Raw genomic sequence first — 26,145 nt, 5'->3', positions numbered from 1 at the left:
TGCCAAAAACTACTGATGTGAATAGTTTTAGAACTTTTTTCCTCTGAAAAAAGCCTGGCCTGAATTGAATGTCACTGAAGTCAGTAAGTAGTTAGTCACCAACATATGCATTTTAATGAATTTTGGCTCATGAGGAAGTTTAAAATAAAAATAGGTAAATTATTTGTCTCTCCCTGTCATGCTTTACACAACATATATTTTGCTGACACAATCCGATTTTTATTGCAGCAATCCTATTTTTTTAATTCTGGATGATCTTTCCAGTTAGCCCTGTGTGTTCCTGGCTTGTTTTCTAGTGCCTTAAGTGAATGTGGTCTCTCCTTTTACCTAGCTTTCTTGGAGATTTTGAAAATTTGCATGTGAAAAACAATAAAGGATGTTGTGATTTCCCTGTGGTTTGCTTTTTGTTCCCTCTAAAAATTTATTGATAATGTTGATTACGTTTTGTTCCCTCTAAAAATTTATTGATTATCTCAGCGTGGCTAGCTGAGATAGCCTTAATTTTCAACTTTTTTGGGGGCACTGGTGGGGGAACAAAAAAAAATTTGATACAAGGAAATTTTGTTGTTCTTCAAATCTCTTCTTGCATGTAGATTTCAACAATATGTCTGGATAAACAATTGCTTAGTAAGTGCACATACTAAATCAGAGCAAAAGCCTATTTATACCCTTTTAAGAGCAGGACAATCTGAAATTAGTCCTTAAATTTTTTTAGGCTGAATTACTAGAAATCTTACAAATCCATTTTAAGTGTATTCAAACACCATTTTCTCAACAGTTTGTAAAGCAATTTGAAATCAGACTTTAAATCTCCCTGTGGGATCATAATTTTTCTTACTTTATGTGTTAGTAGTGCCTTTTGGGGTAAAATGGCTTGCTAACTGAAAGGCTTGGTAACTTCGTTTCTTCCCCAAGTGGATGTAGGGCATTCATGCACATTTTGTCCAGAGATTAAAGTAGTTGAAGCTGGGAAGTTCTGATTTGCCTGCCAGCTGCTACACAGGAGCTCCAGGTTTTTGTCTTTGTCCATATAGTGAGATTCCTGCAGAGTGACACACCTGTTGGAGAGTCCTTGAAATCCTCTTCACCTCTGCCTGTGGTCCACTGCAAGTTCAAACTTGTTTGAATTTTTCATGATGAAAATCTGTTCATGCCTTCTTTGAGAAATCTTTTCTAAAATCCACTCTTTTTCATCAAACAAATTAAATTATGGAAGAATTCTCATCTAAATGTGGGCATCTGCTTTTAGGCTTTAATGAACTTTGTCTTCCTGCCTCTTGTGGTTGCCTTTGCTGAAGGCTTGAATTCCTTGTATGACAAAAGTGGGTCCATAATTCTGGTGCCTGGCAGATCTGTGTGGGAAGCAAGACCATATTGCTCCAATCCTTCAGAAGCTCAGAAGCATTTTAAATGAATCTATGTGGATGGTGCTGCCTATTGTCTATGTAAGGAGAGCAGGAAAGAAATGGGAAATCCCCCAAGTTAATAATATATCCATTCCTCTTGGTACAGGTATCAGTACTCTGATGACATCCTTCCTTTACAGTCACGTAGCTGGGTTTGAAGAGATTAATCGTACTTCCTTTAGAGCTACTGGAAGCCATGTGTGAAATAAACATTTGTGTTAGGAAGCAGGACCTTAAAATTAAATGCATGCACTTACTGAGCAAAGCTCTTTCATTCCTCAGTGGGGCCACATTGATCTTACCAGACTTTATTATTCAGGATGGAAAGAGAAATAAGAGTTAGTTGTTGAGGCAAGTGAAGTAAATGTGTTGCTTAAAACCCATTTTCAAATGAATTTCCGTTAGTTTTGGCTCCTCCTCAGTGTCCTGTTACCTTGTGCCCCTGCTGCAGGTGTGGTATGCTGCCTCCTACGCTGAGTTTGTGAACCAGAAGATCCATGACATAACTGAGGAGGAAAGGAAGGGTAACTTGGGATCTTCTGCTTTCAGTGTGGTGGTGGTTGCAAGTTGCACTCCTTACTTTCAAGTATATGGCCTGTATAGTGCTCCCAAATTTCTGCTAATTTGGGAAAAGTTAAATCAGATCTAGATTGTGTTATTGGGGCTTATTTCCAATAACTATTCTCATTAGAATATTACCTTAATTTAAGCCTTTGCCTCTGGGAAGCTTTAAGTTGCTTTCTCTCAGGAAGAGGTCTGTTTCTGTACTCACTGTCTGCTGTGCGACTGCTTTAGATTTAGAAATTTCCCTTGATCTCCCTTAACTTAAACCAGAGGCACAATCCTGTAGGTGCTCTTCCGTACAAGGGTGAACTTGGTGAACTTCAGAATCCCCCTTAATAACTAACAGTGTTGATAGTCCATAGGAATTGTCCCCAGTGATCTTTCTGTGTCTCTGTGATGAGCTATGGTCATGGCACAGTGCAGAGGACATAAAAGCAAAGACCAGCAGAGCAGGGCTGGGTATTCTGCAACCTGTCTAACCTTCAGGGGAGAAATCTGGCCCACAGAGGATAGAGAGGCTGGGGGCAAAAAAATTAGGTTTAGTTGGTGATGAGTGAAATGGTGTTACTGACATTTCCAACAGTGCTCAGGGAGCAGGAAAAGAACTGGCCATGTTACGAGTGCAATCGGCGTTTCATGAGCTCGGAGCAGCTCCAGCAGCACCTCAACTCCCATGATGAGAAGCTGGACTTCTTCAGCAGGTACTGACAGCCTTAGCTTCGCTTGTGGATCACTGGGGTGCTTCCCCAAACATGCAGAAAGGAGGGGCTTTGTCCTGCAAATCTTAATGACCAACTCAGGAGAGATCAGCTCAGCACCAGAAGGGAAAATCATGGCAGCAGGAGGCTGACTGGTATGAGAGACTGTGAAAGCAGTAGCTTGAGAGAAATAAATAGTCTGTTGAAATTAGTGAGGTTTTTGTTTTGTTTTTTTTTGACAATGACTTTAAATATTTGTAATGTTTCAGTATCACAGTATTGAAATACTGTGTTTGTCAGAGATGTGGAAGTACAGAGCTTGGAAAACAAGGCTTCTAGTGCCTCATTGTGCCAGTGGCAAGATAGTTTATCCTGACTTATTAAAAACTGAATCTACAAACACCTGTCACAGAGCAGACGATATTGGTGCCTTCTTTCTCCTGAAATGTAGCAAGTGACTCTGTTTTGTTTTGCTTTATTGACACACAATTGTTCACTTCTGTTTGGTGCCTGACATCAACAGCTGAATGCTTTTTGGGGAGGAATGTTATGGCTTCAGATTTTAAATGGGTTTCCTTGTGCACTTGTTCCATCATGCTGAAAATGCTTCTCAGCACAACATAAACTGGGGTGTTAGAAGAAGTCTGCCATGGCAAAGGGCTAGATGGAAGCAAGTAATCCTCTTGGTCCCATGATTACTGATAGAAATTTTAATGTGTTCTGAACCTTGGCTTCTCATAAAGCACAAAATAAATAGATACCAGCCAGAAACCCATTGTTTTTGCTTCCAGAATTTATTCAGTTTTTATTATTTACTGCATTTTATTATTTGCTGCATCATTGTTGCTGAGTTGAATGGGTGAGTAGGAGTGCTGAGAAAGAAAGCATAAAATCAGTGGAGAATCCAAATTAGTCTTTTTTTGTATCTAACCTGGAGCAGAACCAGAGGCCGAGGTCGTGGGCGAGGAAAGAGAAGATTTGGACCAGGCAGACGCCCTGGGCGCCCTCCCAAATTCATGCGCATGGAAGTAACCAGTGAAAATGGTGAAAAGTGTGAAGAAGGAACACAGGTATATTTTTGGAGATGGAGGGGAAAAAATAGCACATGGAATGTAAGCTCTTGACTGAAAATAATTTGGGGCATCAGTGCAAACTGAGGGTGTGCTTTGGACTTAAAAATGAATAATTCTTGGTTTCTAGCTGGAATTCTCTGCCAGGAGAAAACACTACTTCCCTACTATAAAACCTGTAAAATCACTTGGATTTCTGCAGCAAGTTTCACTGCAAGGTACTTAGCAGTGAGGTGGCTTATTGCGACAGTTTAGCTGCCTCACAGAAGTAATTTAGACAGTAAAGCTGTAATGGGAGTTTAAGCTCCTATTTGTCCTTTCTGGAATGTGAGATAGCCTGCTCTTACAACTGTTGCTGGTAGAATTAAATAAGTTTGAGATACGATTCTCTTCGATGTTTTAATAATAACAGAAGGGCCTCCTGTAGGCAGGCTTATTGCAAAATGTTCTTTTGCTTGCAGCTGTTGGTTATACTCTGCAGGGATGTAATATGATGCATTTAAGTAAAAAACTAAATTCTCTGATGCTGACCATGCTTAGGTTACCACTAAGTCCTTTTATGAGCAGTGACAGAAGGGATCAGTGCTCTGGTTTATGACTTAGCTGAAAGCTGATATCTGGAGTGGTAATTTTCCTCTGTCTTCTCACTGGGTCATGGCTCTGTGCTGACTCAGAGGGAGGAATGTGTACTCTGCCTGTGAATTCCTGCTGCAATGCCCTAAATGCTACATTAGGTGCAGGCAGTTGTGAGCTCACCCTCTCTACAGGCTAACATGACACATGCCAGCCTCATTTAGACAAATAAACCTAATGCTGGTCCCAAACCCTTCACTCTGGGGAGATGGTGCTTGCTGGGTGCAGTCCAGTGTGTGAGTGGCCTTTGGACTGGAGGTGGCTTGTGTCCTGCCAGCTTGGAGCATGGCCCAGAGCTGGTCTCACTTGTGTCTGTGCAGTGGGATAGGATGATGCCCTGAGCCCTTGGAGGTCTGCTCACCTCACTAAAGGTGGGCATGAGTTCTGCCTGGGGACTGAGAGCATTGCGGAGTGTCAGCAAGGTGGAAATTGGCCACCCAGACCTGGGCTGGACACTGCGATGGTGTATTGTTTACTAAGGGTCTCTTTCTGGTAAGCACTCACAGTCTGTAAGGGCCTCGTTCCTTGGTTTTCTTCTCCCACACCCACTTTTGTGTTTTGACAGCACCACCCTTAAGCTGACATAATTCAAAATTAATTCTGGTGTTCTGTTTCCTAACTTGTGCTTTTAAGTTTCTTCAGTTGCATTACATGGTGTAAAATAAGGATCTGTGTGTGGTTTTTTATGTAATAGAAGATGATTCCATTCCAGAAGAGTTATCAGAACTTGCAGGGAAAGAATGTAGACTTTTGGCATGTGCTTTCCTGCTCACAACACCTCCCTGTTATGCTAATGCGAAAGAGGAGGAAAAATAGCTTTGTGTGATATATGGAAGTGATGTGTACAGAGCTGGAAACTGGATTAAAAAAACACATAGTGTCCAGTGTGATTACCTTGTTTGTCACTCTCCAGTTTGGCACTCCAGATAGTTCGTTAGGAAGGAGAAGACACTGCAAAATGACACACAGAGTTTCAAAGTGACAACAATTTCCATGAGACAGAAATTCTCTCCTTTCCTGGGTCTGCACTAGTTGCTTTGGTTAAAGTGGAAATAGTCCTGAGTGCAGAAGAGCCTTGTTGGCTATTATCTGGCTAATCAGCCAGATAAAGCTGATTGGTTTTGCTGCCAAAGTTTATTCAATTTTTATTATTTACTGCATCATTGTTGCCGAGTTGAATGGGTGAGTAAGAATGCTGAGAAAGAAAGCATAATGACCATGGCTGGTCAAAGAAAAGGATGGCCCATGAAGAGTCGCCCACCTGCAGCACTGCCTCCCTGGTGCTCTGGGTGATGCTGCTGTAGGTGAAGGTGATGTGCCAAAAGCAACAGTGGACACATAGGAGTTAGTGCAGACACTACACTATGCTGTTTTGTTTATAGTTTATGATTGAATATGTACAAATCTTGTCTGCTGAATATTATCAAAGTGTTTTTCAGTGGGTGGGGGGAATAATCACTGGTTGTATGATTTGCGATTTCAGGACTTGCTGCATTTTTCCAGCAAGGGGCAGTTTGATGAGGCCGGACAAGCCCCACTGAATGGGCTGGAGCAGCAGGAACAGACTCCAGTGCCAACAGAGCCACAGGCAGCACTGGAGCAACAGGAAAACCATGTGCTACATGTACAGCCACAGCACGAGGGGAACACGGTGCCCACACAGAGCACTGTGACAGCAGATGACATGAGGCGAGCAAAGCGCATCAGGGTAAGCACAGAGGATGGGGGATCACATCCACTATAACCCACGGAATGCCAGGCCTGCCTGCCAGGGCCAGCTGGTCCTCCTTTCACTGTCAGATCCGTTTCCAAATCCCAATAAAGCATCTCATTCCTAGCAGTTTTCTTTGCACTGAGAGGAAGACAAATCTCACATAAAGGACCAGTATCTCATAGGTGTTAGTGAGAACTGGTCAGGAGCTGGAGCTGATTGAATTCCATCACAGTAATTCTTGCATGAAAACACAGTCCATCCAAACTGGCAAGCTGGGGTGCTTCAAACAACTGGCAGAATCCTCGTGCTGTGGCATGGACTAATGACTCGCTCACAGCACCATCTGTGTCTCTCAGAACTCTCTTGCAAATAATTGCCAAAGAGGAAACACAACCTCCATTTGGATCCACTTAGATGACGATGATACTTAGTGATAAAGTCCTTTTTTGGGGTAGAAAACCCTGCCTTTGAGAGCAAAACCTGTGTTAAGAGCAATTACTTTGAGCCTGAGCTCAATGTCAACTGGCTGAGCTGGTTGTGTGGGACGGAAATGATTCAAGGAAATAATCCTTGAAGCTTTGTAACTGGGAGATCAGTTTATTTAGCTTAAAATCTTTTCCTTCCATGTGTTAACTTTGGATTAAGGAAAGAAACAGCTGCAGTGGGATAAGTGTTCATTTTTAGGGGATGAGGAAGGATTAGAAAAGAGTTGAGTAACTATTCTGTATGGGAAGATGTTGAGCCAAATTTTGCTTGCAGTTTACAGTAACATATATGCAAGACCAATGGTGATGTTACCCCAAAAATGCTGTGGTATGTCTTGAAGGAAGAGTTTGGCTTCAGCACATTAAGACTGCACAGTTTTTAACCATACAATATGCTTGCAGTCTCTGAATGGCAAGTTTCTACCAGTGATTTCATTTTCATATGGTAAAAGCTTGGGGGATTTTTTTATTGAATGTGTTTTGAAGGGTGTATAGTAGAGTACAGAGAGAGATGCTGGAGTTTTGACAGAGCATTGGGATGTACTACTTACAGTGTGCTACAGCGTCCTCAGAAAAGAAAAGAAAGCACTGCCCATTTCCCTGAACTTTTGAACCCAAGATGTGAACTTAGGATCCTCTGAAATTAATGTAGGAAGAAAAGGACAGAAATTCTGAAGTTACTTCTTTGTCTTGTGACTTAGCTTTTGTTCTCTGTAAATTCATCAAAAATGGATGACAGCTCAGAGAAGTGCAGTGGTGGTTCACTGATACGTTTGTATTTCAAGTCTTCTGAACTTTCCCTTTATCTGGCAGTTCGTGTTCAGCAGTCCTGGAGATGTTTCAAGCCAGTAGCACTGGCAGAATGGCAGATGGATGGTTGCACAGACCTTTCCATATTGCATCAGACTGTGAGCAATAAGCACTTGAGATAAGACTAAACCAGCAAGCATAATTTTTTAAGCACTGAAAAATCACCCTCTGAACACTCATACAGCACCTGCTTACAATAACACGCACTTCAAAATAAAAGCAAGCAAACATTTCATTTTTAGCTATGTGGTACCTTATTCGCTTCCAAAGAAAAGGTACAAAGTTCTGACTCCTGGTTATGATTCTGAAACCTGTGTAGCTCTTGTTCTTCCTTATTAATTAAATAAGATTTAGTTTTCAAAACCAGTCGTTCTTTGTGAATTACTTCAGCTTTTCTAAGGCTTAAGACAATAGTGCTCTGAGACTGTTTTCATGCTAGCTGGAAGCACTGATTTGTCCTACCCCAGGGTTCAAGCCCTGATAGAATCAGTTCAGCCTCTGCTCTAGAGTCTGTGGGGTTTCCTTGGAGATCAGACCTTAACTGTGGCAGCTGGGGAGGCCCCTAGTATTGAAAAGAGAGACACGCACCCTTCAAGAACTTTTGTAGAAAATTAGAAGAGCATTGTGGTCCACAGCCAAAATGAATATTTGTTTTTAGTTCAGTTCTGGGCAGCATATAAGGTGTCTGTGTGCTAATGCCAGAAACAGGATGGATAGGAATAAGATTTGGAAAGCACAGTCACTTCCTTCATGGTGAAATGCAAGTGGTTGTGCAGCAAGGAGCACAGTCAGTAAAAGGAGGTTAGAAAAAGTCCCTTCTCCTTAACTTTTTTACTCTCCCTACCCTGTTGTCATCCTGCCCTAATTATTTCCTTCTGCTGAAAGCATTCTGCTCTCATTATGGTTCTGCAGTGCATATTGCATCCCTGTTAATCAGCCCTAGGAAAACAGGAAAGGTCACAAAACACCTTCAAGATTATCTGTGGTTTTTATCTTTGCCCTTTTAACTCCCCTTGAGTAGTTCCTAACTACAGAGTAAACCTGGAAGATATGTTTAGTGTTTCCTGAGGCAAAAACCTCAAAGCAGTTAACTCTAGTTGGAAGAGCCTTTGTAGTGACCTGCAGAAGTCAAGGCTTCTGTTTTCTCAAGTCCATTGCATAACATAAGTATTTTTTTCTCTCTCAATGCTGCCTGCTCAGCTGGAGCTGCAGGTAGGTTTGTGTTTTTGTTTCATTGGGTTTTTCCTGTATCTAATCCAATGGTACGTATCAACACCGCCTTCCATGTTGTTTGGTCCAACTCCTGTTTAGTGTTTCCCTGATTGACCCTGCACCATAAATTGTCACATTCATTCTTCTTTAGGTAACCCATGTCCAGAACTAAGTGTTACCTGAATAACAATTTGCATCTTTCCAGTTCTTTTCATACCAGTTCTTTGTAGATTTAAGGTGGATTTTATAGGAGTAAATTGCTTGGATGAAGAGCTGTAATATCAGTCTTAAAGTTTTGGGGGATTTGTTTGCGCAATTATTTGTGCCAGATCAATACTACAAGTTAAGGAGACAACAGTTCTTTTGTTCTGTTTTTATAGTTGATAGATTACCTAGGCAAAGAGCAGTAAAACATTTCATATTCTATAGCCCTTGAGATAACAACAGGGCTGTGTTGAGTCTGGCCTGCTCTATTAGCAGTCAGCTCCCTGCTAAGGAACCTGTGATCAAAACTCAAGTTAATCGTGAAGTTCAGGACTTGAAATACATCTTTTCATATATCTTTTATTAGCATCTCCCTGTGGTTAAAGGGAGATGCTTTTGAACTCCAAGCAGCACATCAGATTTTGCACAGCACATGGCTGTCTTTCCAGTTCCCAGTGTGACTTAGAGCAGATTCCTGTGGTTCCCATTGTCTCCACTTGTAAAATTGAGAATAGTGATGATGACAGCTCCTGGGAAGCCCTATTTGGAGCTCCTGTATTAAAGTGTTAATTTTTTTTTGATAGCAAAACATTTGCTCTCTTGTTCTTTCCTGGAATGAAAGTCTAGGTTTCCCTCTGCAGTTCAGATGGTGAAAAAGGATCTTTGAGGTTCACAAATTTAATTCTTAGCACAGCATTTCACAGTATTCCCAAGCTATTCCCTCGTTCCAGCAGAAGAGCTCATAATTTTACTTAATCAGTGTCAGCTGTTGGTGTGCACTTAAGAGACACAGCAAATGTCAGTTGTGTCAGCTGTCACATTCTCACAAGCACAGGAGAGAGGAAATGAGGGAAATTTGTTTGCAGAAGTCATGAATGGGTCTCATGAAGAAGTGGTTCATATGGAACACATGTGAGCAGAAGTGTCAGCAATATCTTAATGGAATCTGCATGGTTTGGGCTGGGAGGGACCTTAAAACTCGTCCAGTTCCACCCCCCTGCTATGGGCAGGGACACTTTCCACTATGACAGGTTGCCCCAAGCCCTATCCACTCTGGCCTTGAGTGCTTCCAGGGGTGGGGCAGCCACAGCTTTTCTGGGGAGTCTGTGGCAGGGCCTCACCACCCTCACAGCTGAGAATTTCTTCCTAATATGCAATTTGAACTATGCTCTTCCACATTGTCTCTGACTATCATGATGTAGATTCTTTGTGTGATGTGAAAAAAGACATCAATAAATAATGTTTATAGAAGTATTTGAGAGAAGAGTGGATATTGCTTAGACTTCTTGCAGAGGAATGGAGCATTGCAGTGTACCTTAAATGCAGTATGGGTGACAATGTGCTGGGGAATTTCATAGGACTCAATTCCAGCTTTGCAACTATCCAACATGAAAGTTCTCATCCAATATTGAAGTGCAGGTGCAGGACCTCCTTCCCTCTTTCTATAGGCAGTGCATCCAGCAGCATCTGTTCTTCCAGCAGAGAGTGCTGGGTAAGGACTGGGATGGCTCTATAACACTTATCTGAAGGGTAAGGAGAGAAAACAAATAGAGAATGATCACAAAATGTTACAGAAAAGGCAGGGTGAAGGCAAACACACATAAAAAAAAAAAGGTGCTGAGAAGAGACATTGTTCACAGTAGGAGTGGAGTATTGCTCACAAGTTCTTTACGTGCTGCTGATAAGGCTGCCATTCTGCCCTTGTCATCATGTTTTGAAACTCTGTTCTTTGTGGCAATAGTAAAAAAGTTCAGACCAGCATTTCTTGAATGTATGCTCCACTAAAAGTTCTCCAGGTAATGTTAAACCACCGCTGCACAGCTCTGTGGTGATCTTTGATGCAGAAGGTGATCTTGTAAAGGGCTGTGGAATTTCATAAGCCCTGCTCCTGAGGGAAACATACAGTGCTGGCTCACCATTCCTTTGTGTGGTGGCTGAACTTATGACGTGATGCCCAGTGATCAGCTGGAATTGCAGGTTTTCTCAGGCCTGGGTCTGTGCTTCAGAGAGGACTTAGTTTTATTTTACAGAAAATTTGCATGCTTAAAGAATGTCAGCTAAATCAGAAGAAATCGGGGATGGAAAGGAAACTCCTTCACTATGTTCTGTTAACTCAGGGTGTAGCTGCAGGTGTGTCCCCTGACTTCTGCCTGTCACAGCCTCCCCTGCTGTAAATTGGAGACCACATATGATGGAAAATAATTTCTTGTAGTTTAGGTTCACTAATCATCTGGTATACTTAATCCTGAAGATATGTGGATGTGGAGTCTATAAGTGGTAATGAAAGCTAATGGTCTCTTGGATGCTTCTTTCAGAATGCAGCTCTGCAGCACCTGTTCATCCGGAAATCCTTCCGCCCATTCAAATGCCTGCAGTGTGGGAAGGCCTTCCGGGAGAAGGATAAGCTGGACCAGCACCTGCGGTTCCATGGGCGGGAAGGGAACTGCCCTTTGACCTGTGACATCTGCAACAAGGGCTTCATCAACAGTGGTGCCCTCGAGGGCCACATGAAGTTTCACATGGACCAGAAAACATACTCCTGCATTTTCTGCCCTGAGTCCTTTGACCGCTTGGATCTGCTTAAGGATCACGTGGCCATCCATGTCAATGATGGCTATTTCACCTGCCCCACCTGCAAGAAGCGCTTCCCAGATTTTATCCAGGTGAGATGCTGTACTGATCTGAAACACTGCTTTGGGGGTCTCTCACAAGGCTGTGGGTTTCTCAGTGCTCTCCCTGTGTAACTGCACAGCAGTTCATTCTCACAAGATGCAGGGGTCCACCTCGGTCAGAAATTAAAAAGGAAGAGTGACCAACCACTGCTAGACATTGTCTTATGACACTGAAGTACTCTGTCCACTAAATCACCAGGTGTGATGCTTCAATCTGTCAATTAGAAGGCACTGTAGTGCAGACGGGTGGGTGCCTTATTCCTAAAAAATTCCTGAAGCAGAGGTCCTGACTACTACATCGCCATGGCACAAGAAAGAATTGTCTTTTATTGTATTCAGCTTGTACTTGAACACACCTTGCCCTTCATCATGAAGACTCTGATCAAAAGAACAAGGGGGTTTACATCTTTAATCCCTTGCCTGCTTTCTGTCAGGATAATTCATTTGAACAGCTCGAAGAAATGCCAGAACAGATCAGGATACTCTGCTTCCTGACTTCCCCCCTGAGCTTCAGCTGGGCACTTTATTCTCCTTCCCTGTACACTGCACTGGAGCAGTGAGTAATGCAGCTACTGTACACTATGCTGAGCATTTGGACAAGTTCATTAGTAGAATTTAAAGGTTCTATTTCCATGTCCAGTAAGAAAAAACTGAGATGGACCATGCACATATTCATTATCCTTCCTAGGGACAAAGTAATTGATGTGTCTTACTGAGCTGCCTGACTGAAATTGAAATATAGAAATCCGGTTTATGTCAGTAATAGGAACAGATAGACTATCCACTAGACTAAAGAGGAAAGGATGGGGGAAAGTGATTTTACTAATATAATTCCATCCTGGAAGAAGTCCTTTATCTTCTGGAAATATTCAGCAAGGAAGAATGTTGATGATTCAGAAATGCTGTACTGCAACTTAATTCCCTGTAAACTTTCCTGTGCAAATGACTGAAAGACCCATGGCTTTTTTTCCACCTATTCAGTTGTATTTTTGACATTTAACAATGATTTTTTTTCTCTTCTTGCTGTGTGGATAATTAAGACTAGTCACTGCTGCCTACTGAAATACTTCTATGTGGAACAGGTAGAGATGCCAAGTTGTTCCGTGTATGATCAGTATTAGAAGACAGTAAGGATTTAATTAGAGATCCATTTCTTGAACAATGCTTTCATTTTAGATGTCAAACTTCATTAGTTCCTTTATTGGGGGGAGGAAAAAAATACCCCTCTAGATGTTTGAAGAGGTGAAGGATAGTCCCCAAGTATGGAGAAGTAATCACCATTCAGGAATGGTGCACAAATGCTGTTCTGAATAAGTGGTTTTTTTATTTGCCACTTATAATTGCAAGCTCATTGTGTCTGATTGAAAGGAATTAGTCCCTATGTTTTGGTTTCTTATAAAAGAAAGGAAGATAATGAACCTCAGATGAATGTGTTAACTCAAGGGTGATTTTGTGCAAATGGTACATTGTGGACTTTTGCCGCCCATTAAGTGCAGCTGTGCAATAGCTGATGCCTTCAAGAATCAGTTTTGAGGAAATCAAATCACCCATCCAGATGAGTAATAAAAATGTTATGGCTTTATAGAAACTATTGCTGAGATATTAACTGTTCTGATCAAATACTTTTTAAACTGAAGTATACTAGACACCTTCGAAACGTTTTCGTTTTCTTTCACATTGCAAAGAGTTTCCTAGACTGTGTTACCACTCACTTCTCTCTTGAATAAACTTCATTTTTCTGTGATCTGCCATTTTAGGTCAAGAAACATGTGCGCAGTTTCCATTCTGAGAAGATTTACCAGTGTACAGAGTGTGACAAGGCTTTTTGCCGCCCCGACAAGCTGCGACTCCACATGCTGCGGCACTCAGACCGCAAAGACTTCCTGTGCTCCACCTGTGGCAAGCAGTTCAAGGTGAGGCGCCTCTTGGCTGGATCATTACTAGTACAAAAACCACTATTCTTTACCCTCCTTCAAGGAGATAAGTTCATGTTCTCAAAGGTGAAAGAAAATAACACACTAGACTTGCCTGTGAGTTGCATGCATTGCTTGGTGTCCTGTGTGAGCTGTGACATCCATTTCTGAAAGACAAGGGGCAAGGTTACCTCAGCATCTTATTTCAAACAGATCTTATTCCTAATAATTAAATAGCAAAGGAACTTTCTATCTGCTCATTAAGAACTGGGACATCATACACCTCCATTGCCAGGTGTTTGGGTTACATTGCTTGTAACAGTTCAGTTAACTTGCTGGTGCCAGTGGATTAATAATGTTACTGGCCAAGAAGCCTGTGTCCATGGCATCCAGCTTTTCAGCACATGTCATCCAGATTCCTTTCCAAATCTCCTTGGAGCAGATGGAGCAGACTGTGAGCCAGGTAAACTGTGGTGGCAGCAGCCTGCTTCCTGTCACTGAGTTTGTGATGGGACACTGAGGGACTGGATACTTCTGGGTGAAGGAACACATTTTTCTGAGAGGAAAATTTCCCTCTCTGGAGAGAGATCCCTGAACAACTCCTCAAACTGTGGCTCTTATGCATAACAGGCAATATGGCAGTTTCTGTGACATTGCTGACATTTTTCTCCCCAATTTTTCCTTCCCAGAGGAAGGACAAGCTGCGAGAGCACATGCAGAGAATGCACAACCCAGAGAGGGAGGCCAAGAAGGCTGATCGGATCAGCCGCTCCAAAACCTTCAAGCCCCGGATTGCGTCCACTGACTATGAGAGCTTCATGTTCAAGTGCCGCCTCTGCATGATGGGCTTCCGCCGCAGGGGCATGTTGGTGAGTGCCTGGGTTCTGTTACAGCCTCTGTACTCCATTCTGATGAATAGGTAAGGAATAAAGATGGAATTCCAGCATTGGAATACAAGGCTCATAAAAGGGTTTGGGCTGGAAGAGATCTTAAAGCTCATCTCATTCCATCTACTGGCCATGGGCAGGGACACTTTCCAGTAGACCAGAGTGCTCCAAGCCCCATCCAATCTGGTCTTATCCAGCCAGGATGGTGTGAAACAAATTTTGGCAAATTTTGTAGCTGAGTTGAGGTGATACATCTTTTTTTAAATCTGTGTGTTTTACCTCTTCAGCAAATTTGCTCGTTTACTGCCTGCACTGTGCATCTGATTGTCAGTACCATATTTCAGCACTAAGTGATGCTGACTGATGTGTACTGTATTTAACAGGACATGAGATGAAAGTACTGCCTTGTTCAGCCTTAGTGCCTCTGTTTTCCTGGCGGTCTTTCCTCTTTTTTTGTTTCACCCCCTTCTCGAGGGCCTCTTCTGGCCATGTCATGTCACTGCCTCTGGGTAAAGGCTGTTGTGCAGCAAGAGATTGTTTACTTAGGTTTCATGGGGGTTCTGATCTGGGCAGAGGCCCTTCACATGACCTCACTCTCAGATACCAGCTACAAGACAGTTCTGGCAAACTATTTCACCCCTTTCAATCTAATTTTGGTTAAAGAAACTGTAAATGAGACCTAGCAAGACCTCATTTACCTTCAGCAGTTAAATATGAGTGCACAATAACCCTTGCATCAGCAAATGCTTCTAGTGATGCTGGCTTGCATCATTCAGTTTTGGTTTGGCTGTTACCCCTGACTGGAAGAAGCACCAATCATTTGGCTTCCAGCTGTAATGTGTTCTTGTCCTCTGTTTCTCCTAAGGTGAATCATTTATCAAAGAGACATCCAGACATGAAAATAGAAGAGGTGCCAGAGCTCACGTTGCCCATCATAAAACCCAACAGAGATTACTTCTGTCAATACTGCGATAAGGTGTGTGGGAAGTCACCCCTCAGAGGATAGCTCAGTCCCAGTCCTGGATGCAACCAATTTGTCTCTGCATAGAAATCTCTGGAGGGATTTGTAGCTTTTCTGAGGTGCTTGCCAGCAACACTCCTGCAGTACTGTCAAAAAAAAAAAAAGAAGACAAAACGCACTTAGGCCAAGGCAGTGGAATGCTAATTGAAAGCTGTAGTTTTCCCCTTTCTGCTGTGTTTGGCATTGGAAAACTTGAATACTGTTATCCAGCAGACAGTCACTGACCCTTAGTCTTGTGTTAACACAGGACTAAGTATGCTGTCTGTGCATAATTTCTGGCCAGTAAGTACTTTTTCTTGCTGTATCACTTCTAAAAGTTAGTCTTTAACACCTTTTATTGTAAGCTGCTTACTAGGTCAGTGGAGCCTGAAGCTGCTTCTGCGGTGCCTTTGGGTTCTTCCTCTTATTCTCCTTTGCCTTTTATGCCTGGGGGCCTATATTTACCAGGGAGTGTATTTTGACTGTCATTATCCTCAGTACGTCTTTCTGTGATGCCTCTTTTCCTTTTGTTTAAGGGGAGAAAAAATAGTTTAAATTATTAGATAGTATTTGTTTGTTGATGTGCCTAAAAAGAACTAAAAGCTGTGTTGATCACCAAACTAAAACAGTTTGATGCTTTGTGTCAAGTAGAGATATCAACCATCATAACAAATTAACATTGGGCATTTGATCTTCAAATATGGCACGAATAATTTTCCTCTTACCTCCTTGTCCTGCTTCGGTGTTTGGTTGTGGCGTAAAATATGTTCTCAAAAGGTTTCTCTGCTACACAAGGAGTCAGTTGCTTTTACAGGGTGATGAAACACTGATGAAGGCATGTATGCTCATGCCTTTTGTTGTAATTGTTTGAGGGATTTAACTAAATGTATTCTCTAAAGCAACATGCAGACCTTCCAGATCAAGATAACTGGTAGCTGTTTCCTGTACAGGCACCAGGGTTGCACCATTTTAATTCCAAATCCTTGCCCTTCAGGTGTACAAGAGTGCCAGCAAACGCAAAGCACACATACTGAAAAACCATCCTGGTGCTGAGCTACCTCCAAGCATCCGGAAACTGCGTCCTGCAGGACCGGGAGAGCCAGATCCTATGCTAAGCACCCACACACAGCTGACAGGCACCATCGCCACCCCTCCAGTGTGCTGCCCTCACTGTTCCAAGCAATACAGCAGTAAGGTATGGGAAGTTCCAGCCTCAGACAGCCTCTCCCTGGGGATGCTGTTTCACCATGGTCTCTGTCACCTGTCTGTACAGAAGCAGAGCTCTCTTTATCTCAGTCAGAGTGCTGGTTTTGTGCTGTGTGCTGACAGTGCAGGCACAGTCTGGTTGTTTTAGTGCCAAAAGATTCCATGAATAGTGGGTTTTTGTTGAAAAGTTACCAGAGCATGATCATGAATAGAAGGGCTTGAAAACTGCTGTCTGGTAGTTACAGGGGAGACGAGCAGGGAAACAAAACACAGAAAAGATGACCTTTGGGGAGAAAGTCATAAAACATTTGGTGATATTGGGGTAAAAAGCTGTTGAGGACAAGACTTCAGTGTCAGTTCTAATCAAGTAGCAGGTTTGTGATCCTTGTTTTCAACTTTGTTGACCAGAGGATCTCATAGTGTGAATCTTGAGGCTGTTTTACTGAGGGAAACCTAAAAGCTGTGTTTGGCCAGGCTGGGATTTCACATGGCCCTGAGCAGAGTTGCTGACTGTCCTTCCAACACTCCTTTGCTTCTCTCTGCAGACAAAGATGGTGCAGCACATCCGCAAGAAGCACCCAGAGTTTGCTCAGCTCCCAAACACGATCCATGCGCCACTGGCAACGGCTGTCATCAGTTCCACGCCAGCTGTTCTCACCACTGACAGCACAACTGGAGAAACTGTTGTGGTAAGGACTGGAGGCACACAAGGGCAGTGCAGGGAGACACACAGATCAGGAGCCTTCTGGTATTAGTAACCCTGGTTTATTTGACAGACATCACTTTAAAACCTGTATTAGGACATTATTTGAGATCACTTCTGGTTTTAAGCCTGTGTGGTCCAGTTTTGCAGTGTCAGGAGCTGTTCATTTTGTTCTGGAGCTTTAAGGATTGGTCTTTTATCCCCAGATCCATTTTCTTCTTATATTCAGATCTACTGACTCCACATTATGAGCTCAGGGATACACGTCTCATGGATTTTCACTGGGAATTTTCTCCTGAAGTGAGAGATGCAGTTCCTGGCATCAAAAGCACAAGTTTAACAGTGACTGGGGACTGGATCAAACTGTGTTCAGGGAGTCAGATATTTTTGTAATCCTTTGGACAGCACAGCACTGAGCAAGATGAATCTCCAGTGGCTGATCTCTCTACTGTTAATACATTAGCTGCCACTGAAATGAAAGCTGAGACTAGAAAATGTGTCCTTCAATGTTGTGGGATACTATGTAGTTTTAAAAGTCTTATTGATCACAGTTCAAAACTTCTTATCTAAAGACTAATTAGATAAAAGACTGTTTTTCTTGAAAATTGAGAGGTTTAATCAGGATGCTGTTGGCTTCATAAATCTGATTAAGTTATAAGCTAAATGTCTTTACACATTAGAAATACAGTGTGACTCTGACAGGGGAGGAAGTCTTGGAACTTAAGTCAGCTCTTCACAAATACAGGACTTCCATTGTTTAACAGAATACTGGTATGTCACAAGATGAAAGTAATTATTTTTATTATTCTATATTAAGTTAGCCACTACTGGTCCTGACTAGGATTTAGACAGAAGACAGCAATTCTAGTTGATGATCCCTGGTGACTACTTATGACCCCAATCTCTGGACACATTAAGCTCTTGTGAAAAAATGACCAGATCCACTGTAAGTGTAGATAAAAGAACTAGAACTACAGCGCTGAAGAAGTACATCAGTATGATGATGATCTGTATCACTCTCTCCCTGCTCAGACAACAGATTTACTGACGCAAGCAATGACAGAGATATCCCAGACCCTGACTACAGATTACCGGACTCCCCAGGGAGATTACCAGCGCATCCAGTACATCCCTGTGTCTCAATCCACAACTGGCTTGCAGCAGCCTCAGCACATACAGCTGCAAGTTGTTCAAGTGGCCCAGGTGAGTAACCTGGTGGGGATCTTGCTGTGCTTTTGATCTCTTCCCTTCCAAGCCTGTGTGTTCTTGGGGCTCTATCACACAGAAGTGTGGTAAGGAGTAGTTACAAAAAGGGCTGTAGCTACTTTTTACAGATATATCAACTGATAAGGCATAGGTTTCCCTTCATAAGCACTTGTACCAGGCATAAATAGTCCTGCCAGCCTTGGTCAGCTTGCTGGAGACACATCAACACAGTCCAGACTTAGTTCTACCCATCCGGGCAGCTTTGTTCAAGTCTGCTTTAGGAATGTTTCCTAGCTATTGGAAAGGTGGGTCAGTAGGTGACCCATTTTCTGCACTTCAAGACTGATTTGTACTTCCTTGTCCTCAGTGAGTCAGAGCCAAAATTTGGGAGTACAAGAGTGGTTGCTTGTTCCCTTCATAGCATCTATTAGCATATTCATTCTCTTGATGCTCAACAACCTCCTAAAAATGAAACCAGAGTGTAACTAGAGTAACAGGTCTGAGGAAGATCTCAGGCAGCTGTAAGAAATCTGTTACCCACTGGAGTAAGCTTGTCTCCGTCTGTCTGGGAGCCCCCCAGGAACCCTGGCCAGCCCTGACACGGTCGACAGCGGGGGGACAGCCCCGACAGTGGGGGACACTCTCTCGTGCCCTGAGGGTTCCGAAGGCAGCCAGGCTCGTCGCCTTTGCAGCAGAGGAGATGCTAGAGACATTGGTAGAGGATGAAAGGGCCAACTCTTAACAGGGGTTAATCCAAGGTTTTATTCTGAGCTCCTGGGAGCTCCCACACCTCAGGGGGCCTCCTGCTCAGAGCACCTGGGAGAGGAGCCAAGATTACATTTTAAAGGGAGGTGTGAACCAAAAAGTAGATAATTTTGATGACCAATAAAGAAACCTCACGTATGAACACTTAGGGAATGGATATTTGGGGTAGTGTATGGGGTAGCATTTGGGAGGTTGACCCCTGACCTCTGACTAATCGCTCGATGACTTGGACCAAAAGTTCTAGATAGAAAGGATGGGATGCTGAGTGATTGACAGAGACCCAGGGCAGGGATTTGGGGATGATCTCAACAAAGGAGAGGGACTACACTGATAAAGGGAGGAAGGGGTACAATCAGGGGTGTAAACCATCTGGGAAAAATAAGGGCATACAAAAACAAAACCATTACAAAGTATAAGAACACACTACAACAGAAACTGAAACTACCATGTGTTTATATTTTAATCTGAAATTCCATGTTATCAAATCAGATTATGAATTTGGCTAATAAAGGCCTAAACAATGGCCCCAGTTGATAGAGACTGTGGCTGTTGTAACAATACAAGAGCATGAATACTGATTCCTGCAGGTAATATTAACAAGATCTTAATTTTATGAATATCCAAGACTTGTAATTCAATTACTGCAATTGGTATCATTAGCGCATGATGTTCAGAAAAACCTTTAAAAACCTCTGAGCGCTTGTCTTGATGCAGAGCTGTGTCAAACTACAGAATTGGATATGCAGATCTTGAGTATGTATATGTTGTACAGAAAGATGCTTACACAGAAGGGGTTAACGCTAATCCTGGCTTTTGAACCCTTTGGTTTAGTCCAGCCACTGCCACAAACAGCTTGAATGATGTTAGGCAAGTCCTTTCCATTGGTATCACTGAGATAGAGCCATCTCTGTGCCATTACATCTATTAAATGTACCTTATCTCCCGGGGTGCAAAGAAACTCAACAAGGCTCAACAGGTGTGCTCCACTAAGGCTCCTACTTCATTATTCCAGACCTTGTATCCCAGAAGAGGTTTATATGGCTACTTTTGTAAAGAATTTGAGGTAAAGAACTCTGCTTAATTTTTTCCCCAGGCTACCTCACCTCACCAGTCCCAGCACTCCACAGTGGATGTTGGGCAGCTCCATGACCCCCAGACATACACCCAACATGCCATCCAGGTGCAGCACATCCAGGTGACAGAGCCATCACCAGCAACTCAGTCATCATCACAGGTATTTCCCTCTTCTCATTAGAAAATGCTTTCCCTACCAGCCTGCTCAGCTGCATATTGCATGTGCTGATGCAGGGGATAGTGGGTTTTTTTTGTCATTTAAAGGACCACACATGAAATTACTCTCACATTGAGATGAAGCAGTGGCCAGATGTCTCAAGATTTACGGGGGTGTTTTGTTGTGGGTTTGTTTGGGTGTTTGTTGTATGGGTTTTTTGGTGTGGGGTGTTTTTTCCCCTCAACAGTATGTACAAAGGAGAGAGAAATGATTGGAAAGAGACATATTTGCAGCTAAATGAGGTTTGTCAGTTGGAAGATGTAAATGGAAACTGGCATTCCTCAAATATTTTAAGTGCAACTCTTCATGCTCTTGGGTAGAATTTAGCCTCTAATCTCAGGTCTTTGCCATAGACTCTCTTCGGCAAGCAACAATATCACTATTTTAGTTTCCTGGTCTGAGCTTATTTACCTAGAATGAAGCAAGTTGGAGGAGAGTTTAGTTCTTGTGCTTGATATGCTCTGGAACTTAGCCTGTGTTTTCCCTAAATGAGAAGGCTGTGTTTGTGACAGCATAGAGCTGTGCAATCCTTACTACACCAAGAACACTTGCACTTTTTTTTTCCTGTAGGCTGGGGGTCAGCCTTTGAGTCCCTCCTCGCAACAACCTCAGCAGGAGCTCAGCCCCTCACAGATGCAGACAACTACATCGACACCAAACCAAGCCCTCCAGCAGCAGCAAGGCTCCTCAGTCCAGCACACATATCTCCCCAGCAACTGGAACTCATTTCGGAGCTACTGTAAGTGTCAGCAGTAGCTCTAACTACTTGTCTGGCAAGTGTGTCTCTAACAAGTGCCCCATGTCTCCAGCTACCAAATGGGACAGTGTTTTCAGAGTTCATTCAGCTTTGCGATTAATATTCATAGATATCAAGAAGATAAAGCTTCAGATAAATGTAAATGGTTGTACCAGCTCTTCCACTATCATCCATACTGATCCAGTACATAGTTTGGGCAGGCACTCTGGGCTCCTTTATTCCAAGGAACTTGCATACAGCAAGAATCAATGTGTTGGATACCTACTTGTTCAAATTTGGATGCATGCTTGAAAGAAATGTGTGGAAAAGGAGCATGACATGATTTCTCATGCCCATGTAGTTCTGGCTGGTAATTCTGTGATGATTTGAGTGAGAACAGGATGTGTTTTTCTGCATGAATTTCCAAATATCTATCTGGTGTTAACTGGCATAATTCTGCTGAGGCCTGTAGAGTTCTACAAGGCCTTATCTCACCTGAATTCTACTCAATACCCACTGTTTCAGGCTTTAAATCTTTCTGATATAAGACGTGATCTTTGAAGGTTGTCTTTGAGTTTGACTGAAGGTCTTGATTATCCAATTTGCAACTTTTTAGCATCAGAGATTCAGATGATGACCATCCCCCAAGGGCAGTACGTGATCACAGAGACTGCTGTGGGTACCCCGGTCACTACTGTCAACACAGGGCAAGTAAAAGCAGTAACTCAGGTAAGGAAAACCATCATGGCCTTTTTTTCATTCAGAGTGTTATCAGGTATACAGCTCTTCAGCTTAAAGGTTTAAAGAATGCCAAAATCATGATTGGGGCAAAGAGTGGAGGTACCTAAAGAGGTACAGACTGCACAGTATAGTTTGCATTGTAACCATTTACAAAGCTCATGCTGTCTGGCTTTTGTATGTATGACTCCTTTCAATTTAAAATCTTCACTTAATCACATTTGCAGAACAAAATTATTCAGTGGTACTGCTTAGTCATAAAAATATTTATGATTAAGCTGTATCCATTAAACCAAATTTCAGAACAGCTTCTGGAAACATTTCAGTAGCTTTCTGTTATCTGTAAGATTAGAAAATAAGAAGAGTTCCTGCTATTCCTTGTAAGCAATCCAGCATAAGAAGACAGGTCATTGGCTTGTGTTGATCTTGGTCACTTGGAGTGGAACTTCTGCTAGAACATATGGAATACAGTAAAAAACTTTTCAGAATAGTGCAATTGAAAATTGCTGTTTTATTCTGTTGTGATGGTCTAATTGTGTAATGAGTTTAACCATTTGTAAATTAACCAAAAGCCAAGTAGGTCCAATGTTCTTTGAATCAAAAGACAGGCATTATGTTGCTCTCAAATACATTTAAATGAAATAGAGCTTATTTAAAAGTTCCTTTTCAACCAAAATGTCTGGCAGCAGACTGTTAAAGAAGTTACAAAAGATACAGTGTTTATTAATTATTTTCTATATTTCCCATGCAGACTCACTACGTGATATCTGAAGGTCAGCCTGATCTGGATGGTAAACAAAACTCTTCACTCTCCAATGAGGTTTCCCAGCCCACAGCCCACACAGATCCCTTGGAATCCCAGACAAGCAACCAGCAGCAAACCACCCAGTACATCATCACGACCACCACCAACGGGAGTGGCGGGAGTGAAGTGCACATCTCCAAACCCAGGACTTTCTCAGCAGAGCATGAGTGAAAGAGCCTCATGGTGCCATTTGCTTGTCCTTGTCACCTCCCTGACAGCCCAGATGTGGGGGTACCCTGGGGCTCTATATGTTTTAATGTATATGCTCACTTACCTTCCACTAAAATCTCAGAGCTCTTGTTAATGCTTTAAGAGGGTTTAATTCACAGTGACCATGAAATACCCTCAAAATCCTTCTGGGATGCTTTTTATGCAGCTTTTAAGAAAAAGGACAAGAGAAGTGAAACCTCTGCTGGCCCCGGACTTTATTTTTGGCATGTCTGCTGACCCTTATTTTTCCTTTTTGGAAGTGTGTCCAGCAAACAATATTATTTCAGCTGTATGGGCAAAAGCCTGCCTAATTGAAGGCTTCCTGGCAGATTGTCGTATGTATATTTTTAACAGGAGCCATTAAGCAGGAGAACATCATGTAAGTTGTTAGAATATGGCAGAACTGTTTCCTGTGGCTTCTAGCAGCCAAGGTGAAGGGATGATATGAGCAGACTGCCTGCAGAAAGGAGCAGCAGCAGCCAAGTGGTGGTTCGTGGTGTCCCCTTGTGGGGATGGATTGAACAATGAAGCTGTGAAGATGTGCCGAAGCAGTCCATTAAATTATTATTTTTCCAGCCCTCCAGAACAGTTTACATGCTGCCTGCCCTGCCCTGTTTCAGAAAGCAGGAAAAGCACAGTCTTAAACCCATGTTGTTTGGAACAAACTGATTGAAGTCCTAGGAGCACCTAAGTGTAGTACAGAGCCACTGTTGCTTCTTTTCCCTCCAGTGTTTGCAGGGAAAATTGCTTTTTTGCCTGTAAACAAAAAAAACCAACAGCTCAACTAAACTGACAGAGCAACTTCTGCTGTGATCTAAGATAGTTGTGCAGGAGAAAATGAGGATACAGAGCACTCCTCTGAAGGGACAGGGTCATTATCTGTGTGGTCACCTCTAAGCAAACATACTTTTCCTTTTCAAGACTGGATGGAGAGTTGGTTTCTTTGATTATTTTTTTCCAAATAACCTGTTAACAATGTACTGTAATTCCCTTGGACAGTTCCAGAAAACAACCAGCTCTGGACTCAGGAAACATAAAAGAAATGTGCTAGTGGACCACTATTTATGGGACATGGAAAGCCCATCCATGAGGGTTGCCAGATGTGATGGAGCTGGTCTATGTACAGAATTCATGTTGCATTTAGGGACCAGGAGAAAGGGAAAGAGAAGGTTTATATTTTAAGGCCATGTAATGTTTTTCCTTACGTAGTTCTCCTTCACAGGTTGTCTTGGTTGTTTAAGGCATTCTGGTGGTTGCAAAAACATGACTAGAACTCCATTGACTCCTGATGGGATATACTGTGTATGTCTGAATTTCCATTCATTGCTGGAAAACTCATCCCAGAACATCTGTGCATATCAGGATACATTTATTTATAAAACAAACACAGAGAAGGGTGCTGTGTCATAGAGGTCCTTGAGACAGAAGAACTTGAGAAGTTTTTTTGATTTGTTTTCTCTTGTACTGCACCAAGTGTGAATGTGGGGGACACTTCCATAGCTATTCCCATGGATTCGGGTATGGATTACCCATGTCAGTAAGCACTACATGTTGTGGTATCAGGTTTTATGGAGTTAAAGCTCTTTGACATGAGGGAACTCCACACTTAAGCTGCAGAAGAGCAAATCTGCTTCCTTGTGGTCAAAGCCTTGTAGCAGGTATGGCTTTGGTAACTAACATATCTGTTAATGTGGCATGGAAATAGTACTGAGATAAATCAGTTGGCCAATGCTGGCCAGCTGGGAAGTGTTCTGAGGTAACGCTGAAGTGACTTGCCAAAATGTGGATTACTTTTGTTCCTGGGATTTCTCTTCTCTTGCTGTACCACCATACTGGGGCACTAATGAGCTGGGTAGAATTAACGTGGACCAGAGCTCTCATTTGGTCAAGTGCAGTGATGACTGACCTTAAATTCTGTAGATTTGGCAGCCCAGCCACTGTGGCAGTGTGGAGAAACAATCACAATGCCCAGTAACTTGAATTCATGTTGCTGAGGATTTTGGAATTGCAGTTTTGGGCCTTGCAATGTTGTTTGCGTGGGAAGAGAGTAGGGAGAATTTTGTCTTGGCTTTTTTCAGGCTGCTGCTAATTTAATAACAAGCCAGAAATGCTACAAGTAGTAGGAAAATAGCAGACTTGGAAATGGGAGACTGGGAATGCTGGAATACTGGAGGATTGCAGGAGCAATTTTGAGAGTCTTAAAAGTTTGACAATAGATGAACATCAAATATGTTCCCATTATTGATACTGCAGATGTGGGGTTTAAAAACTACTTTGCTCTATTCACCTTTGTTGGAACGGTCCATAAATGAGGACAGTTGTACCAGTTATTTAAAACTGAAAACTATTTCAAACAGAAAACCATTTTAAAACAACCTTTTTGAACTCAGATCTTCCTCATCAAAGTTTCTCTGCCCTGCAGCAGCACCCTCGGGCTATTGGCCTGATTCCAGGTGAAGTAATTGCTAGTGTCACAAGTTGAATGAATTGCCTGTGAAAGAAGCATGCCTGGAAATGGAAGTACCACAGATTTTCCTCCCAAAATAAGGAACTACAGTGATTGCACAGATGGCAAAGGTTGCAGGGATTTTTTTTCTCCATTTCTGCAGCGCAGAAGATATAGGATGTATTATTATTGTTTGTAAACCAGAGCAACCCAAAGATCTCTCTAAGTTGTATCCCACAGAAGTGTAAATCCAGAGTCCTCTTAGTTGCCTGGAAGGTCTGTGTTTTGTTTGGAGATGCTGTCCCTTGGAGGCGTTCTGGGTCAGATTCTGTATTTTCCTGGAGGAAAAAGAAAACAACCCCAGCCTGCGCACCCTGATCTTGCACGTCTTGGACTGCTCAGGCCCCATCTATTATTTAACTGTGTATGTTTATTGTACATTTGGTGACTGTTGTGTTCAGAGTCTTGTGCAACCTGGCAGGTGTAAAAAAAAAACAAAAAAACAAAAAAACAACAAACCAAACCAACCTGAAAATAATAAATCTGTTTCTCTTTTTTTTTTTTTTTTTTTTTTTAAATCACTTGCGATGACCAATCTGTTCATTGGGCTAAGGTGTTCAGTGAAGGATGAGTGAAGTGGGGTGTGGATACATAGGATGATAACAGTATGGAGGTTACAGGGAAAAATACATTTGCTACTCTCTGGATGGATCACAGAATTTCTGACCTCCCACAACACAGTCCAAGGGAGGGTAGGGGGAGAGTGGAGTG

The 26,145-nt window shown here is 42.5% G+C and overlaps 1 protein-coding gene across 23 annotated transcripts in view; it reads left to right on the top strand.

Annotated features, from left to right (window-relative positions):
- Positions 1 to 25,931, top strand: part of PRDM10 (PR/SET domain 10) — a 45,476-nt gene extending 19,545 nt beyond the window's left edge. For all 23 annotated transcript variants that reach the window (XM_064397597.1, XM_064397604.1, XM_064397610.1 and 20 more), the window contains 15 exons: positions 1,858 to 1,930; positions 2,554 to 2,671; positions 3,609 to 3,738; positions 5,855 to 6,079; positions 11,112 to 11,459; positions 13,226 to 13,381; positions 14,071 to 14,250; positions 15,134 to 15,244; positions 16,263 to 16,463; positions 17,020 to 17,163; positions 18,210 to 18,380; positions 20,242 to 20,382; positions 21,010 to 21,178; positions 21,792 to 21,904; positions 22,665 to 25,931. In XM_064397597.1, the coding sequence (XP_064253667.1) occupies positions 1,858 to 1,930; positions 2,554 to 2,671; positions 3,609 to 3,738; positions 5,855 to 6,079; positions 11,112 to 11,459; positions 13,226 to 13,381; positions 14,071 to 14,250; positions 15,134 to 15,244; positions 16,263 to 16,463; positions 17,020 to 17,163; positions 18,210 to 18,380; positions 20,242 to 20,382; positions 21,010 to 21,178; positions 21,792 to 21,904; positions 22,665 to 22,889 (2,505 nt within the window). In that variant the 3' untranslated portion in view covers positions 22,890 to 25,931. The remainder of the gene's footprint in view (positions 1 to 1,857; positions 1,931 to 2,553; positions 2,672 to 3,608; positions 3,739 to 5,854; positions 6,080 to 11,111; positions 11,460 to 13,225; positions 13,382 to 14,070; positions 14,251 to 15,133; positions 15,245 to 16,262; positions 16,464 to 17,019; positions 17,164 to 18,209; positions 18,381 to 20,241; positions 20,383 to 21,009; positions 21,179 to 21,791; positions 21,905 to 22,664) is intronic.
- The last annotated feature ends 214 nt before the right edge of the window (positions 25,932 to 26,145 follow it).

The sequence above is a fragment of the Passer domesticus genome, chromosome 23 (assembly GCF_036417665.1).
Source record: "Passer domesticus isolate bPasDom1 chromosome 23, bPasDom1.hap1, whole genome shotgun sequence".
Taxonomy (NCBI): Eukaryota; Metazoa; Chordata; class Aves; order Passeriformes; family Passeridae; genus Passer; species Passer domesticus.
The sequence above is the reverse complement of the archived record's forward strand: the minus strand, read 5'-3'. Positions and strand labels throughout refer to the sequence as shown.